This window comes from Polypterus senegalus, chromosome 4, assembly GCF_016835505.1.
Source record: "Polypterus senegalus isolate Bchr_013 chromosome 4, ASM1683550v1, whole genome shotgun sequence".
NCBI lineage: Eukaryota > Metazoa > Chordata > Cladistia > Polypteriformes > Polypteridae > Polypterus > Polypterus senegalus.
The window spans coordinates 247,612,188-247,631,799 of record NC_053157.1 but is presented as its reverse complement, the minus strand read 5'-3'; the positions used below and the strand labels follow the sequence as shown (position 1 = coordinate 247,631,799).

Sequence of the window (19,612 nt, the reverse complement as noted above, 5' to 3'; positions counted from 1 at the left end):
AAGAGCCCATTGCCCGTCAAAGGTCAGTAACGGACAACAACGGTTAACAGTTAGGAAATTCAAGAGAAAAGGAAATCGAGTAGGAAAAGAACAGTGTACACTGAATATAGTTTCAGGAAAAGAAACTAGAAAATAAAAGATATAGTTTCAGGGAAGAAACTAGGACAATAAAAGAAAATGGGTTCCGCTAGTAGTAAAAAAGTTAAGCAGGGGTCTGATGGGTCTAAGTTTATACTGGAAGGACTGTTTTCGGAGGATCAACAGACGTCGTGGAAAAATGGGTCACCAAGGAAACTAATTGAGAAAAAGACAGGCTTAGATTTTAAAAAGGCATGTAAGAAGTGGAATAAACAGAGTGGTGGGCGTTGGCCATTAGAAGGCACCGGTGATACGAGTGAGATTCAGGAAATAAGGAAAATATTGGTTGTTGCAAGGGAGGTCCGTATCGCATGGATATGTTTGATAGATGGGAATTGGTTATAAAAGATCGAAATTTAGAGGCGATCACTAGACAGAATGAGGTTCTGAGAGCCAATGAAGTTAAGGCCAGAAAAGAAAAAGATGAATTGCTTTTAGTTTTACAAACAGCCCAACCACCTGACACCCATTCTAAAAAGAAAAAGAAACGTCTATACCCTATATTCTATGGTTCTGGGACTCAGGCTCCCGAACCTCCACCCTATGATTCTCCAGGAGGTTCAGAAGGGGAAGAGGAGGTAGAGGGAGAACCACTAGAAATAAAACCCGAGCCCCTTATCGGACACAAGGGAGTTACCACCCGAAGACAGGCTAAGACACAGGCACCTTTCAATCCCTTACACGATGACCGACCCCATGTGTTTAAATCCTCTGTTCCACTTTCCCCCACTGCCCCTGACCCCGAGTTCCCTCCATCTACTTCTTTCCCATTAATGCAGATCCCTAATCCCGGCATAATCCCAATCAACCTACTGGTGACCAGAATCCCTTGACAATTTCCATTTCCCATATTTGGGACTTAAGTGAGCTAAAAGAGGTGGTCAGCTCCTTAGTTGACCCTAAAAAGGAGGGGGGACTGAAATTTATTGAACAATTAGAACAGTTGGACAGCATGTATAAACCAAACGCTGCTGAATGGACACAGGTCCTTCGTCGTAAATTGGGTCCAACTTGGGCTTCTGTTAATCATGGCACTGATAATAATGGACAACCGTGGACTTGGCGTGAGACCTTCCATCGAGGAGATGGTCAGAATGGAGATGCAGATTTTCAAACTCAGTGGCGTCTACTGAAAGCGAATTTAGATGACAAGTATAAAAAGGGCACTGACTGGGCTTTGATTTCTGCTGCAAAACAGAAAAGATGAGACTGTGGATGAGTGGGGGCTTAGAATTCAAGATTTGATGGCTACCTATTCGGGCATAGAGCGGGCTGAGGACCGACTTCGTGCGGCCGTGCCTCCCTTTGTCTCCGGTCTCCAGACATTCAATCTAAAGTCCATATCTCATGTATTGGCTGGGAATCTGCTACCTTTGAAGAGGTCAAGCGACATGCTGAACATGCTGAAAGGCAGACCTCACAAAAGCAAGAACAGAATCAGGCTAAGTTGCTGGCTGCGCAACTAAATTACTACACTGGTGGACGAGGAGGCTTCACCGGTCCACGCGGTGCCCGGGGAGGCTCCCGAGGAAGAGGACGCGGCCGGGTCGAGGTGGTTTTACCTCTTTGCAAGACCCTTCTCAACAACAACAGCTCCCCACTCCTTACTATTGCTATAATTGTGGTCAGCCAGGCCATTATAAAAGAGACTGTCCAAATCGTCAGATTAAGCCTCTTTTGACTACCCCGGAGATGAATTTACACCGGTTTCCCGAAAACCAAGGCTGGCCCTAGGAATTTTCAGGGACCTCTAGCCACTCCATGTTTCCCTTCTTGACTGTGGATCCTGAGGATGATCCTCTTTTATCTCTGCATGTTAATGGACAAAAGACTATTTTTCTAGTTGACACTGGCGCACGCTCTACTCTTTCTCTGGCTAAGGTCCCTGCCTCGGATGACACAATTACTGTTCTGACAGCCTCTGGACAACCACATTGCCTTAAAGTTTCACTCCCACTCCTGTCCAAAATTCTCCTTCTGGTCCATCCATACTACACCGTTTCCTCCTTAATTCACTTTGCCCTGTTAACCTCTTGGGACGTGACCTCATGACTAAACTTTCCCTATCGATTACTATGACCCCCAAAGGCTTTAACTGTTCCACCCCTATGATTCTTTTCAATCCTCTCACCCAACACCTTCCTTTGCAGCTTGGACTCTTTCCATTTCCCCACACACCATTTTATTAAAAGCCCTTAGTTCATTCCCTTCCTGCTTGTTTCCCCATCTCCAGGTCCCTGACACCCTTCACTGTACTGCCCAATACTTCCCTGCTGAAGTTGATACCCCTTGGTTGGAATCTTTTCTTTCCTCAGCTCCCACACCGCAAATTATACTTGTTCCCTGTTTATTCCTGTCCTCCACCAAAGCTGCTACATCTGTCCATCTCACCCCTTCCCAGCAAATTTACTATTTGGGTGACTCTGTCCCTCATATTTCTCTTGCCAAATCGCATGACACCCAGTGGGTGCAAATTGGACCTTGGGTTCAACACTGTCTTGACGGACAGATTGGCAATATGTTGCCCTGGTGTCTTCGACACCTCTGACCATTTAATTACAAAGGTTGTTCTCCAAACTGATTTTTAGTCAATCGTAGTCTCTGCACACCTTCCCGTCATGTTCTGTTTTTCCCTTACAAGTTACATTTCCTCCATTGCCTTGGCTCGCAGATATCCCATCCTGCCTATGGTCTCAGGATAAAAACGATTTTGGCAGAATAGCCCATTGTGAACCTCTGGTGATCTACCCAAAATCCTCCTTCCGTGCTTTTACTTTTCAAAACCGCCGTTGGACTTGGACTGTTATGCCTCAGGGCTACACTGAGTCTCCTTGTGTGTATGGACAAGCGCTTGCTCAAAATCTTGAGGGTTTTGGCCAGACCGTGGTTCCACGTTAATTCAATATGTTGATGATATCATGCTCTGCAGTGATTCGCAGGAATCATGTGAAACGGACACAAAGAAATTACTTCTTTCTTGGCTGAAAATGGCCATAAAGTGTCCAAAGCTAAATTACAATTGGTACAAACAACTGTTAAATATGTAGGTCATGACATTACTAATGGCACAAGAGCTCTCTCCACTAGTCGCATTACAACCATTCAGAATCTTCCTAGACCGGTCACTAAACAACAGGTTATGTCTGTCCTAGGCATTCTTGGATATTGTCGACAATGGATCTAACTTTTCGCACGTGCTCAGCCACTGCAAGATCTGGCCAACACTCCCGGCCTTCCCTTATCTGGCCACGTTCCTGGACTCCTGATGCTGAGACCGCATTTTCTGACCTAAAGACTGCCCTCCTTTCTGCCCCCGCCCTCGGTTTACCTGATTATTCTCGTCCATTCACATTGTTTGTGGACGAAAAGGGGGGATATATGAATGCCGTGTTGACTCAAATACATGGAGACAAACAAAGGCCTGTTGCATATTTTTCGAAAAAATTAGACCCAGTTGCAGCTGCTCTTTCTCCCTGTCTAAGAGCAGTTGCTGCTGCCACAGAAGCAGTCTTAGCTAGCACCGATATAGTACTCATGAGTCCACTGACAGTTAAAGTTCCGCATGCAGTTCATTCCATTTTAGTACAAGCAAAAACTTCTCATCTAACCACAGCAAGAGCCATCCATTATCAGAACGTTCTTTGCACTCTCTCAAATGTCACAATTGAAAGGTGTTCTACCCTCAATCCGCTACTCTACTCCCGACTAGTGAGGAGGGAGAACCGCATGATTGTCAGGAAGTGATTGCTCGAGAAGTTAAGCGCGATTTGATTTGCAGGAAACTCCATTAGAAACAGGTGAAATCATATTTGTAGATGACTGTTCGTTAAGATTAGAAAATGGAGCTCCGTCGACCAGTTATGCTGTGGTCCAAGGGGACCACCTACTGGAAGCTAACCGAATTACCTCTAGCCTCAGTGCACAAGCAGCTGAACTAATAGCCCTAACTTGAGCATGTCAGCTGTCAGAAGGAAAAGACATAACTATTTACACAGACTCTCGCTATGCTTTTGGAGTCTGCCATGATCACGGGCATTATGGAAATTAAGGGGTTTTAAGACCAGTACTGGCAAGCCCATTCAACATCAGAAGTTAATTGAATCTCTGTTGGATGCCATAACTAAACCATCTAAATTGGCTATTGTAAAGTGCCAGGCACACACTGGCAAACAGGATCCTGTTAGTAAAGGAAATGAATTGGCTGATTACTTTGCTAAAAGAGCTGCTCATAATAATGTTCCAGTTTCTCTTTTCCAACAGAGTTCGGAGTCGGTTCTAGATAACCAGATGATTTCTTTACAGAGCTCAGCAACGGATCTTGAGAAGAAGAAATGGTCCAAGGAAGGCTCCTTGATTGAAGGTGTTTGGACCCACCGTCAGACTAATAAGCCTTTTCTTCCGAAAGCTTCCTTTCCAGGAATGGCGAAAATAGCCCACGGACTGGACCATGCGGGAAGAGATGCTATGATTCAGGATGTTGAGAAGCATTGGGAAGCAGTAGGGTTTTCTAGTTATGCAGATCAATTCTGTAAGAGATGTGCGCTGTGCCAAAGGTTTAATGTGGGAAAAGGCACGCAGGTAAGTCCCGCCGTTACCCCGAATCCAATGGGACCATTTGAGCATCTCCAAATGGATTTCATCAATTAACGCCTCAAAGGGATATCGGTACTGTTTAGTAATTGTCGATGTGTTCTCCGATGGGTAGAAGCATTCCCTTCTAAGCATAATGATGCCAAAACTGTGGCTAAAGCGTTAATAAAGGAAATTATCCACGATGGGGTATACCTCAGAAACTGCAGACTGATAATGGGACTCATTTTGTGAATTCAGTCATAAATGAACTAACCACATGGCTCCAAATTAATGTTCACCACTACTGTACGTATCACCCACAGAGTGGAGGTATAGTTGAAAGATGCAATGGCACTTTGAAGTCAAAATTAGCAAAAATTTGTGAGCAGACAAATCTTTCCTGGCCTGATGCCCTTCCACTGGCACTGATGGGGCTACGAGGGCGGACACACTGACAATTGGGGCTATCGCCGTTTGAGATTCTTACCGGTAGATCCATGCCAGTTGGTATGGTTATAGGGAATGTGAACCTACATACTGTGGACAATGATCTTCTCTCTAGTCTTTCAGGTCTCCGAGCCTCTCTGAAGGAGGTCCATGAACAAGTGAAGCAAGCCTGGAGATCCACCCCTCCCTCTGAGGATTCGCCTATCCCATTAAGAACCTGGATCCTGGTTCGTGACACCCGCAGGAAACACTGGCACCAACCCAGGTGGCGAGGACCGTTCAAGTTCTTCTGTCAACCCCTCACGCTGTGAAAGTTGAAGGACTACCTGCCTGGATCCACGCATCTCATTGTAAAAGATGGCACCATTCCTCTGTCTTTTGATCCTTTTCCGTTTTGTTCTATCTATCCCTGTTCGCACCGAGAACCACAAGGATTCCGCGTTCTTCAGGGTACTACTCATTCTTTTACCCTGGACTTTTGTTCTGTTGCGTCCTGTACTGGTTCTCCACGTGATTGGACTTCCTCACAAAAATACGTTTGTGTCCCAGAATGTAGCTCATGGAGCGCGTGTTCGCTAACACCGAAACCAGGACTGGGGTATAACCCTAGACAAGCTACGCAACATGGTCTAAAGACTCGTTTTTCAATTATAAAAGGACACCCGTATGCTGAAACCTGTAAAGGCAATAATCCTATTTTATGCAATCTTTTAGTAGTTACTATTAAGAATGCTTCTTTACATGATTCTGGCATCTACATTCTTGGTGCCTATGTCTCTGGTACAGATCTGTTGGGAAAGTTCAAGATTGAGGTGTACTCCAATTCCCCACCTCTTCCTCTTTATCTTCTCCTGTTAACGCTTCTTCTTCTTCCAATACTACTTCTCCATTCTCCTCTCTGTCCGTCCTTTCCATAGAATCCACCTTCGAGGTTGAAACTGGGTACGGTGATCGGAACCGTTGGCTGCAATGGGTCCTGTATTCAGCTCGTCAGCTCAATCAATCCGACTGTTATGTGTGTGCCACTGCTCGTCCCCATCTCGCAACCACCCCTTCCCTTTGTCCCATAACTCCTCCAACTCTCTTCCTTGCTTACTTTCCCTTTTTAATACTCCTTCCATTTCTCGAATTCCTCCTGCTCCCTCTCTTCTGTCTTTTCCCTCCTTCTCCATTCTTGGTTCACCTCTATGTTTGGCTCCTGGGGGCAATGGTTCAGATCTATTTTTGTCTCCCTTGCTGTTGGAGTTGTTCTACTCCTTCTTGCCTCTTGCTGCTTACTTCCTCTTGTCCACTGTCTAATTGCTCATGTGTTCCATTCTGCTCTATCTAAAGCTTACCTCCTACGTCAAGAACAGGTTCTTCTTCTGGCCCCTGAAAGTGATTCCGAAGTTTGACCTGCCAGATTCCTTTTTCTGCTCAAAGGGGTCGAGTGTGGAATGGAAAAATACAGCTTGTCCCTGTGACATGTAGCAGTTACAAAATGTGTATGTGACATTTCTATGTATACCCTTGTATGAGGTACAGAGTGTACTGGGTGAGCAGGTCAAAGGAATCTGCCCAGCAACAAGTCTGTTATTATAGTTCCTGTTTGTCTTAGAATCTGCCCTAACCAGTTTTTATTATAGTTCCTGTTTTAAAGCTCCAAATAAGTAACTTCTTCTTTTTATTTTTCAGCAGTAAGAAATATGTACCGCCTCTATTTTTGGTATAATAATGTCATTTTGCTCAACTCTGTAAGCTATAAAAGAGCAAAGAATTTCCTGTACGAGGGCTTCTCTAGTCTAGGTGCAATAAAGTGTATATTACTGATTAATTTTATCTGGTGTGAGACTCCTACTCTGTCCGGGAAATAATGAAGAGAAAGAGAAAAATCGTCGACACTGTTCATCAGATGAGGGTGCTAAAGGTCTCATCGTATCTTCAGCCACGCCACTGTAGCGTCACTAAATTCATTCCAGAGTATTTTCTGCGAATACCATTTTCTGTGTTTTAATTGCACTTCCTTTATTTAGTATAAATATTACCCTTTCATTCAATTTTTCAGCCTGACTGTGCGTCTCCTGAAAGATTTCAAACAACTGCGCTATGTCGGTGAAATTAACAGTTGTGTCCTTAAGGCTTTCCATCTCAGTCATAAGCTCAGAAAGTCGATCTTGCCTTTTCATTACGCCTTTATAGTTCACTAAGCAATTTTCTCTGGCTTTCAATCCGTCCTCAGATCACTCCCGGTAACTTTACTTGAGCTATGATTGGACACTGACATGTTCACTGCCGCGCATACCCAGACACGCCTCTACTTAGCAACAGTTTATGTCACAATCGAGACACTCCAATAATACAGTTGGCTTCCTTTCAGGCAGGCGTCTCAGTCCCTGCTGGCTATGGGAATAATTCCAAACACAAACCACAAACGGACTCAGTTAACACACTGGATTGCAGATTATAGCAAGAAAGTTCTATCTCATAATAATATACAGGGGCTAGAAGACTATATCATATTCTAATAGCCATACATGAAAATTATATTCTTTCTACTTAAGCAAACACTAATATGAGTGATGAAGCTTTAACTTTGTAAGATTGGCTCTTACATTAGGTATTAAATTCAAAGAGATAAATGGCCTATTAGTGATTCTCATTTTGTAAAATACAGTTCCAATGATATATTAGTTTCTTCAAATTTAAAAAAAGATCAAAATAATATTGCTCAATCTCAAGGACTCAGACACCATCTCTACAATATATAAAATCATTTTACAATCCCTTCCTTTCAGGGATCCAAGAGGACACTGGGAAAAAGATCTCTCACTCAACATATCAGAAAAGGAGTGGAAAGTAGCAATGCAGAGAATTCACTCGAGCTCCATATGCACAAAGCATACAATTATACAACTCATAATTATATATCGAGCACATCTGTCTCGACTAAAACTCTCCAAAATGTATCCAGGGCATGATCCAACCTGCGAACGTTGCAACCAAGTCCCAGCCTCACTAAGTCACATGTTCTGGGCCTGCACCAAATTAGCATTATTCTGGACAGAAATTTTCAGATAGCCTTGGACTCACAATCCCTCCTAACCCATTAACAGCTGTGTTTGGGGTTCTTCCAGAGGGGCTTAAAGTGGAGAAAGACAAACAAATTGTGATTGCATTCACTACACTGTTGGCACGCAGACTTATTCTGCTAAACTGGAAGAACACAAACTCTCCTCTTTTAAGTCAGTGGGAAACCGATGTGTTATATTGTTTGAAATTGGAACAAATCAAATACTCATTTAGAGGATCCGTACAGACTTTTTTCAAAAGATGGCAGGATCTAATCAGTAATATTTTAAAATAAGCTCTTAAAGCACAGAGGAAGCAATTATTTCTGTATTTCTTTGTCTTCTGCATTCATCTCTATTGGCTTATCAAACTTATTATTTTAGGTATGTTTACAAGCCTTAAATTTTACTCTGTTTGCCTTGCTCTCTCTCTCAGGGGTGGGGGCCGAATTGTTCTTAATTTTACTTTTTGTAAAAATTGATTGATTTGTATGGAATGATTGCAATAAAATTAATAAAATTTCAAAAAAAAAAAAAAAGAATAAATAAATAATGGCAAGTGATATTTGTCAAATCTGTTCATTTGGTAACTTTTGATTTGTAAATTCCTCTGATCATATCTCAAGTTTTGCATGTTCTGAAGATATAAGATCTTCTTGTTTATGATTAATAAAAGTAAACTTATCTGTATATCTGTCTGAGTATCTGTCCAATCGGATTGTCTCTGTCCTTCTACCAGATGGAGTCTCACAGATGTTTATAGTAAAAAATGCATTTGGATTTTTCATTCCAACAGATGGTACAGAAAAAAACATGAAAACTGCTTTTATGAATGACATACTGAATCAATATCATCCAGCTCATGCATAACTACAGCACCATACATCACCACTGGTCTTGAACAGCATTTGTACACCAGCGGTTTTTTGACAGAATTTAAGGTTGGGAGTTAGTGAGAATACTGTGTACAATGCCTGCCTGTAAACCTCCATTATGAATCTGTTGGCACACAACTGCTGGTCTAAACCTGTGGTGATTTGTGGGACTTCGGCTCTGCAAATAAAACATCTCTACCAAATGGCATATAGCATAGATTTAGGCATTGCATTTATCACTCCACCAGATGGCACATCACAAACAGTTGAAGTAATGCATTGTACTACTGTATTACAAATGTGTGTGGTATGCCATCTGTTTCAAAGACAAATGCAATGTATTTTATTACTATATACGTTTTAAAATACATTCCAAATGGATGGTGCACTGCAAATGTTAATGCTGAGATCTATGTTGATTAATTAGAATTCAACCCATTTAGACGTATAGCACAAATAGTTTCTTAATATAATAAGTAATAAAGTAATGTGTGAATATTGCATTCTTAAGTATATAGCAATAAATTTAGGTATTGAGGCCAATGAGTGTTGCTCGCCAGTCCGACTGTTTGTGTTCTGCTGTGTGTGAGTGTGTGGCCGTGTGTGTCCATGTGATGCATGCACAGAAAAATTTGCTGTGACGAGGTGGGTGGTCCCTGTGACTCGCGCCTGACCCCACTCATTCCATACTGTATTAGGGGATGTGCAGCTGCTAATAAATCCTGACATTAAACTTTATCATTCATACTTGTGGCACACTTGTTAAACACTTCTAGTTAAAAGCTACCAAATACCTAGAGGGGGGTATTTCATCTTATTCATCAGAAACTAACTTGCACAAATGGCATAGTATGTTGTAATTATGTGGAAGTAAGGCATATAAGCTAATTATGTGCTGCTAAGTCATAATAAATAGTAAGTGGTAACAATGAAAGTCATAATCTATACTAATAAAAGGCAAAGCCCTCACTGACTGACTGACTGACTGACTGACTCATCACTAATTCTCCAACTTCCCGTGTAGGTAGAAGGCTGAAATTTGGCAGGCTCATTCCTTACAGCTTCCTTACAAAAGTTGGGCAGGTTTCATTTCGAAATTCTACACGTAACAGTTATAACTGGAAGCTATTTTTCTCCATTTACTGTAATGGAGTTAAGCACGAAAGCCATGGGGGTGGAGTTTCGTGTGACATAATCACGCCTCCCACGTAATCACGTGAACTGACTGTCAACGCAGTGCGTAGAAAACCAGGAAGAGCTCCAAGACTGCCGCATACTGGATGTTTTTCCCTTTTCACACCATTCTTTGTGAACCTATATATATATATATATATATATATATATATATATAAACTCACCTAAAGCTGATAGAAGAGCAACTTTGACTGAAATAACCACTCGTTACAACCGAGGTATGCAGCAAAGCATTTGTGAAGCCACAACACGCACAACCTTGAGGTGGATGGGCTACAACAGCACAAGACCCCACCGAGTACCACTCATCTCCACTACAAATAGGAAAAAGAGGCTACAATTTGCACAAGATCACCAAAATTGGACAGTTGAAGACTGGAAAAATGTTGCCTGGTCTGATGAGTCTTGATTTCTGTTGAGACATTCAAATGGTCGAGTCAGAATTTGGTGTAAACAGAATGAGAACATGGATCCATCATGCCTTGTTACCACTGTGTAGGCTGGTGGTGGTTGTGTAATGGTGTGGGGGATGTTTTCTTGGCACACTTTCGGCCCCTTAGTGCCAATTGGGCATCGTTTAAATGCCACGGGCTACCTGAGCATTGTTTCTGACCATGTCCATCCCTTCATGACCACCATGTACCCATCCTCTGATGGCTACTTCCAGCAGGATAATGCACCATGTCACAAAGCTCGAATCATTTCAAATTGGTTTCTTGAACATGACAATGAGTTCACTGTACTAAAATGGCCCCCACAGTCACCAGATCTCAACCCAATAGAGCATCTTTGGGATGTGGTGGAATGGGAGCTTCGTGCCCTGGATGTGCATCCCACAAATCTCCATCAACTGCAAGATGCTATCCTATCAATATGGGCCAACATTTCTAAAGAATGCTTTCAGCTCCTTGTTGAATCAATGCCACGTAGAATTAAGGCAGTTCTGAAGGCGAAAGGGGGTCAAACACCGTTTTAGTATGGTGGTCCTAATAATCCTTTAGGTGAGTATATATATATATATATATATATGAGAACAACACTCATATCAATGACAAAACAATTACATTAACAATCATGTTACGTTATTTTTAAAATGTTTCCTTTTCTTTTCATAACTTCTTTAACACACTACTTCACCGCTGCGCAGCGCGGGTATTTTGCTAGTAATGTAATAATAACGATCTAGTGCTGGGGACCCGATATTACTACTAATAGACTTGGATTGAATGGTGCTGCTTCATTAACAATGTGTTACATTGTACAATTAACGCATTTAGGAGTGTGTGTGTTAACGTCGATTATTCAGCAGATGAATTTGTCACAGATTTGCGCCAATCGCCCAACTCAAGTGTTGCTTCTTGCTCGGCGCCTCTCTCTGTCATCTGTTCTTCACTTTTACATCAATTCAAAAAGACTCGACATCTTCAGATGGTCTGTCACTCGTGTCTTTTACTTTACCACGCCATCCCATAATAGTGCACTGACACTCTCTCGTCGATGTCTTCATCACTGATGTTCTCCATGATTGTTTCTCGGCGCTCTTTAAATCTCCCGAGTGTGCGCACATAACCGTGAACTGTCTCAGCCCGTCATGTGTTAACAACGGAGACTTTGATATCGCAGCACCGACTGAGCCTCGACTGTAAGCAGACGGCTATTCACGTGAGGCTCACTCCGCTAAGTCTTTGTGACACGCGCGCTTCACGGAATGCCCGACTGGTTTAAACCGGTGCTGCGCTTTGAGGTCAGCGTGAATGCGCACTGCAGGGAGGTGGGGGCTGAAGGCGGAGCTCAGGTTTGGTCCACAGCTGCGCACTGGCCGCACGTTAAAGAGTCAGGACGCGACTTTAAGGTTGTGAGATCGCAAGTCACTGACTTCAAGTTGAAAGACACAAATACAAACATGCGTTGTGATCTCAGATTGTGACATCTTATATCTGGAATATGTTGCAAAATTTATTTTGATTTTTTTGCTTTGCACTTCAGGGCCACAGTAGTTGGCTTCAGGGAGTTATGACAACATGGAAGGAAGTGAACTATACAAGCAGCCATAATACCCGGGGATATTTCAAAAAGGCTAATGCTGCTGATTGGAGCAAAGTAGGTGGAGGGTTATAGGGCTGAAAGCAAGAACCTGATTTGCTGAATTTGACTTTGATTGATAGCTTTTCTTACCCATAGGCTTGTCCTTTACCACCCCGGTTTTTCAATATCGACTTGGGCAGTGAGTGCCATCGATGTACAAAATATGTATTCATGTATGTATACTTATGATCAACACAAGTCATCTGCACGAGACCCTATCCCACCTCTGGCCATGTCCTAAAGTAAGGAGTACCTGATCAGGTGTAATGGAGGCTAATTAGCCTTTCATTTACTGTCATCCAGTATAAATGGTCTTTTCCTAATTTTCATTTGATTCTAAGGTTGTGGTATTTTCATGAACCAGAGACACAAATGGCCCTCTGGCTGACGTATCTTCAGTCTTTTCAATTCTCAATGGAGTACCATGAGGGCAGCACCCACCACTATGCAGACACCCTGTCCCAGAGACCCTGTGTGGAGAATGACTGCCAGTACTGCACTGGACTGGAAGAGTGGTAGAAGGAGCAGGCCAAGCAGTTGAAGGAGGAGGAACCTTGCTGCTCTGCCTGAAAATGAAAATGAGGGTGGTGCAAGTACCAAGAGACAAATCCAGAGTTGATAAAAATTAAGAGTTGGTTAGAGACAAGGTGGCACCAGAGAGCACTCTAGTAAAGTGGCTCTGCTCCATGTGGGACAGTCTGAGCATCAAGGAGGGTGTCATGAAATAGAGATGGTGAAAGATGGCAACTGGTGAGTGGCGATGGCAGATTGTAGCGTCCAAGGAGCTGCAGAGAGAGGTTCTGCAACACGTGTATGGAGCCCCAGGGGCAGGACACTTTGGAGTGTCAAGAACTTTTAAACATCTCCACAACACTTTTACTGGAGACACTGTCACTGGGATAGAGAGGATTTCTGTCATTGGTGTGACCCCTGCACAGACAAGAAGGACCCCCTGGGACAATCATTAGTACAGTTTTAGCAATAAAGTTTGGGAAACTCATGGAACAAGTAGGGACAGACATATTGGGTTGCTTCCCAAAATCTTGCAGAGGAAACCTTTTCGTGCTTTAGGCCATATATTACTTCACTAAGTGGGCAGAGGTGTATGCTTGCCAAATCAAGAGGCAGAGACCGTGACAAAGGGGCTAACTGAGGGCATCAATAATCATTTCAGAGTCCCAGCCGAACTTCATTGAGATCAGGGGCTCAGTTTTCAAAGCAAAGTGTTTCAGGCTATTTGTGCCCAGCTTGGAATTAAGGAAACCCATACCACACCCCAGTATCCACAAAGTAATGGATTGGCAAAGCAATTTATTTGCACCCTTACCATGCAGGTGGCCATTGTCACTGATAAAGACTGGCGGAACTGGGATCAAAATGTACCTTTAATTTTAATGGCGCATTGTTCTGCTGTGCTGGAGTCCACGGGTTGCATAACCACATTGTTTCTGTTAAGACGTAAATTTAGAACGTCCACTGCCATTGTGCTGGGCCTTCCCCCTAACAATGCATCTACACCATCAGACCTAGAAAATGCAAGCATCTGGTATGGCACAGAAGACACGTTATGATATTTGAGTCCAGGAGAGGCCCTTAGAGAGCGGGGATCGCATGTGGGTTTATTACCCTGAAAGAATTAAAGGCAAATACCCAAAGCTGGACTTTTCATAGGTGGGTCCTTGTTAGATTTTGGAGAGAGCTGGGGTGGTGGTGTACGGGGTGCAATTGCCACACCATGGAAAAAGTTAGTTTTTTTTTTCCATCAGGAAAGGAGCCTTAATTGGTAAAACCAATAGATGAGGCATCTACGAGTTCCCCAGCATCTCATTCCAGTGCTGTCTTGAGCCTCTCTGACCCAGATGACCTTCTGGCTGTTGCAGAGTCCAGAATCTCCTCCTCATCTGTTTCAGCTCCTAGACGATCAACATGGCACATCCACCTGCCCAGCCGTTATGAAGTTTTCATATTGCTGAGGGGGCAAGGAGCTGAGGGGGGAGCAGTGTAGTGACTGATTGGCTGTTGAGGCAGGTAGGCAGGTCCAGGGACAAGACTGAGAATAGCGTGATGTGCAAGAGAAGGGAGGACTCCTTAGAGAACCTTCAGGAAGACAAAGGAAGGTGGGCTGAGGCTGAGTGAGGTGGGAGTTAAATAGAAGCCCTCTTCTTCTCCTCCTTCATCCAAAACTAGCCCAATTTCCGCCAGCACTCTGTTGGCTAACAGTACTGGTGGCGGTCGTTGTTAACCCGGGGCTCGACCGATCCAGTATGGAAATCTGTATTGTTGTCCGCATGTTGATCTTGCAAAATTTTACACTGTATGCCCCTCCTTATGTAACCCTCCCCATTTATCTGGGCTTGGGACCAGCATGAAAAAACACTGGTTTCTATATCCCCTGTGGCTGGGTTACTGTACTGTCATTTAAATACAAAACATAATTTCTTATCCAGATGTAAATATGAGAAAGAGAAATGTCTGTCATCCATTTTGATATACAGAACATGTATATTAATTTAAGTATTGGTGGCCATTTTAATCAAAATGGGCTTCAGTCACCTTGATGGGAGTCTAACAGCTGGGAGCCTCAGAGAAAAAGGTGATAAATTACTGGCATGAACAAAGTACCAGCATGGTAATATAAAGAGCTTTAAATACTGATTTATGTGTTGTGCTTTATTGTCATTTTATTCCATTTGTAAATGAGTCTGTCTGATGTGAACTTCAGTGTTTGGTAAATAAATAAGAAATACTGACGTGAATTAATCTTTAGCAGGCCCTGTTACTGTATGTCTTCACTCTCTGAGCTCCTGTCTCACATTAACTGTTCACCCTCAGTGTCTCTTCAGATGTTCTCTCTGTGAGCTCTCAGCTTTCTCTTCAAATCTCCTCCTCCTCCTCTTCCTCCTCCTCCTCACTAAGCACAGAGAAACTTTCACTTTCGTTTCTTCACAAGTCACTTCCTTGTTTGTCTGATTGATTCTCATTGCCTGCCTCTCCTCAGACTGACGATGGCTGAAGCTCAGCTGTTTGTATCACAGGACGAGTTCAACTGCTCGGTGTGTCAGGACATCCTGAATGACCCAGTGTCACTGCATTGTGGTCACAGTTTCTGTCTGAATTGCCTCAAGGACTACTGGGATCAGAGCCAAGAGTGCAGATGTCCTCAGTGCAGACACATCTTCATGCTGAGACCTGAACTGCACATAAACACTCTGCTGAATGAAGTCATCAAGAAATTAAAGAAGACGGCACTCAGTTCTTCTCATCCTCCTCCATCTCAGAATTATGCTGGCCCTGGAGAAGTGGAGTGTGACATCTGTGCTGGGAAGAAGTTCAGAGCGGTGAAGTCCTGTCTGACCTGCATGGCCTCCTACTGTCAGACTCACCTGCAGCCTCACTATGAAGGAGATGCCCTGAAACACCACAAGCTGGTCGATCCTGATGGAAATCTAAAGGAGAAACTCTGTGAGAAACATCAGAAAAGTCTGGAGTTATTTTGTAAAACTGATGAGATGTGCATCTGCTTGATGTGTGTGGTGACTGGACATAAAAATCATGAAATGGTGGAGCTGGAGATAGAAAAAGAAGAAAAAGAGGTGAGTGGAGTTTAGTATTAAAAGAAAATTATTTGAATAACACTGACTTAAGGAATTTCTAAATTTACTGTAACAGAGATATTTAGGCATCTATCTTATAAACCTGATTTTTTAAGTTCAGAGAATAGGTTCCTGGAGCCTGCCCTGGTGAGACTGAGTGTAAAGTATGAAAAGTCCAGGATGAGATCTCCAATATTGCCCATGAAGAGCTGAGTGCTCTCATTACACAAGGTGGAGTTTCTTTGTGCTCTGATCAGATTTTCTTTTTAACATCTAAGGCAGTGGTGAGCAAACTACAGCCTACAGACAGGAACTGGTCTTTCATGAATTAATATGATATAGACTGAATAGAGGTGACCTTTTAGTACTGGTGTGCTGAGGTAATGTTGCAAAGTTACTCAGCATGCCAACCTAACCCCATCATGTTTTCATATACAACAACCACTGAAACACATTAACTTGATCTTATATTAACATGTTTCCAGTACATTAAATAACTAGTCTAATCTTTGTTGATTTTTCAATATTTTTTGAACAAATACAAAAACTTTGTTTTGCAAAATTTTATTTCTGAACACATTACTTTGAATTTTAATTGTAAAATTGTCAAATGTATATGTTGTTAAGACAGAAAGTCCAATAGTTTGAAGAAGAAAATAAAATAATCAAACATAAAACACATTATTAAAATTAGGAGTAAGTATGAGTATGAGTAATCATTGATTATTATTGACCTGAGACATTAATCAATTATGGTGACCCTTGTCCTTTCTTCTCCTGAGGTAATTGTTCAATATCAGGTGTGTATTTGGTGACTTTCAGCGTCACACAGGTGTCTGAATGCACAGGAACAGGCAACTTCTCTGTGGACTCAAAACTGATTTCATGTGTCAGAAAATGTATAAGGTTAGTTTCACTTCATACATGTCCTGAATACACGGGAGGTCCTAGCCGGTTTGGTGCCCTGGGTGAACACCCCTTTGGCACCACCCCAGCACCCCCTCGACGCCCAAGGTGTGTTCTAATAAACACTGAACAAAATCAATGCAATAAAACAAACTATTGGAAATGTAATGTCTAACAGAGACAAAATCAAATTTTACATTTATACAGCACCAAAATATTTCGTTATAATGTAAAGAATTTTCACTTTAGTACCATCTCCAGTCATCAATTCACCAGGTCACTAACAACTACATAAACCTTTTTTTCTCAGAGCTGCAGTCAGATTATTATTTCGGGTTAACTTTCCCTGCCTACCACTCTCCACTAGGTGAGTCAATTGCATTAGTAAGTTAGCACACAAATATATATATCCATACAAAAACACTCTTACTAACTCAAATCATTTTATCAACATGTTCAAAATCTAATTGACGATGTTTTACCGTTTTAAAGCCTGTAATGTGCACTCCATTTATGGTGAATTTACTAACCTGTGATAAAGAGCACACGCATTGAGCTGGCATCAGCTTCACACAGGAGGATTTATTCTTCCTGTTTGCTGTACGCTGCTCTATGCTGCTTGCGCAAGGAGCGCCCATCTAATGACTTGGAGGTGGAAGAGCACTTAACTCATCTAAACCATGGTGAAATCAAAAGAAATCCTTAAAATAAATAAACAGGTTGAATAGGGGTGCTTCTTTTCTCTCTGTCTCGTTTTCTTATTTCTAAGTTTATAATTTTTTTTTCAGCTTTCTACACCACACCAGTGTCTACTGTCTGTCTACTGTTTACTATCATAGCCAAGTGGCTAACAAAACATAAACAGAAGTTTTCCCTATCCCTACTAATTAATGTTATCTTGTTTCAGGATACATGTCATGCATAATACCTGCCATTATCCAATGACGCATCTGCTTACCTTTATCTTTTGCTCGTTTCTCCTCCTCTTCTTTTCTCTTTTTTCTAAACTGAGCACCTGATGGCTTTGACCTTTTCTTGTCTATCTTCCATCTGTGTTAATTTTGCACTCCAGTATCAACACCCATCCCCCAACCCGAGAATTACCACAACGTAAACTAATTGACCTACGCCTTAGTGCACAGATTCAGTTTGTATAGGGTGTTTCTTCTGTGATTTTGCACAACCCAGGAAAAATTCATTGTGTCATAATGGGCTTGGATTGACAATATTATGAATGAAATGTGCTTTATTTGGAAGCACCCCGCCTCCCTCCTCTTTCGACAGGTTGTGTGTGAGACTTCAGCACAGCAACACCAGCAAGCAGGCACACTGAGGGCCCTCGCGCTCAGTTCCCACATATATGGGTGTGATAGAATTTAGAAAACACATCGGTGCAAATTATAAGTCTATATCATAATGTCTGGTGCTTTTGTGTTTGTTTATTTGTTTTAATTTTGTTTTATTTTGCGAGCTGGTTATTAGATCATGCTGCTCCAGCCAGCCAGCCAGCCAGAGAATCCACCACCAGCCCGCCCCTCTCCTCCCTGTGCGGCAAGCAGCAGGCGCACCTCACAAATGGAGGGCGCCCTTACTCCCCGCAAATGGGAAGTAGAAAACTGATCGGTGCCCATGCAATCCCAAAAATGCACTGGCATGATGCCGGGGCAGCATGAGCGCGTGAAAAAAAAAATGACTATGTCCATAATGCCGCCCCCACCACGATACCACCCTGGGCAACGGCCCATGTCTCCCATATCAAAAACCGCCACTGCCTGAATAGGCTCATTGAGTAAGACAAAGGAAGGGGGAGGTGTGGGTAGATGTAACAGTCACACCTTTTTAACAGCTCCTCCTACCTTCATAGAGTGGGTCGCTAAGAGTGGGCCACCTGGTGGAGGTGTAAATTAGGCCTGATTTTCCAGGGGATGGATGAAAGGGCAGCATGATAAACTGAAGACAGGTTATGCCTAAGACTTCCACCTCTGTTGAGTGAGGGGTTGTTGATTTGCACATGCAAAGCTTCCCTCACCCCTCTCTCAAACCACTTGTCTTCTCTATCCAATATCTGGATGTTAATGTCCTCAAATGAGTGTCCTTTGTCCTTCACACATGTGTGAATGAGACGTAGGTCAGTGGAATGGTGAGGATGCAAGGAGTATAGTTGGCGAAGGTGGATGAGTTTAAATACTTGGGGTCAACAGTATAGAGTAATGGGGATTGTGGAAGAGAGGTGAAGAAGAGAGTGCAGGCAGGGCGGAGAAGAGTGTCAGGAGTGGTTAGTGACACACGGGAATCAGCAGGAGTGAAAGGTAAGGTCTACAGGACGGTAGTGAGACCAGCTATGTTACAATATATGGGTTGGAGACGGTGGCACTGACCAGAAAGCAGGAGACAGAGCTGGAGGTGGCAGAGTTAAAGATGTTAAGATTTGCACTGGGTGTGATGAGAATGAATAGGATTAGAAACGAGGACATCAGAGGGTCAGCTCACATTGGACGGTTTGGAGACAAAGGCAGAGAGGTGAGATTGCATTGGTTTGGACATTTGCAGAGGAGAGATGCTGGGTATACTGGGAGAAGGATTAAGGATAGAGCAGCCAGAGAAGAAGAAAAGATGAAGGCCAAATAAAAGGTTTATGGATGTGGTGAGAGAGGACATGAAGGTGATGGGTGTGACAGAGCAAGATGACAAGGACAGAAAGATATGGAAGAAGATGATCCACTGTGGCAACCCCTAACAGGAGCAGCTGAAAAAA

The 19,612-nt window shown here is 42.8% G+C and overlaps 1 protein-coding gene across 1 annotated transcript; it reads left to right on the top strand.

The window, feature by feature from the left end:
- The first annotated feature begins 15,347 nt into the window (after nucleotides 1–15,347).
- Nucleotides 15,348–18,530, top strand: LOC120529009 (E3 ubiquitin/ISG15 ligase TRIM25-like). Its single transcript, XM_039753070.1, has 2 exons — nucleotides 15,348–15,857; nucleotides 18,329–18,530. The coding sequence occupies exons 1-2, from the start codon at nucleotides 15,364–15,366 to the stop codon at nucleotides 18,528–18,530; spliced, it is 696 nt and encodes a 231-aa protein (XP_039609004.1). The 5' UTR covers nucleotides 15,348–15,363.
- Nucleotides 18,531–19,612: the final 1,082 nt, after the last annotated feature.

Bases quoted from the DNA above. Each gene is read 5' to 3' on its own strand.
- LOC120529009 (XM_039753070.1), top strand. From the start codon at position 15,364: ATGGCTGAAGCTCAGCTGTTTGTATCACAGGACGAGTTCAACTGCTCG. The intron at 15,858-18,328 runs AACTGATGAGAT...TTATTTTGCGAG, and splicing joins AGTCTGGAGTTATTTTGTAA to CTGGTTATTAGATCATGCTG.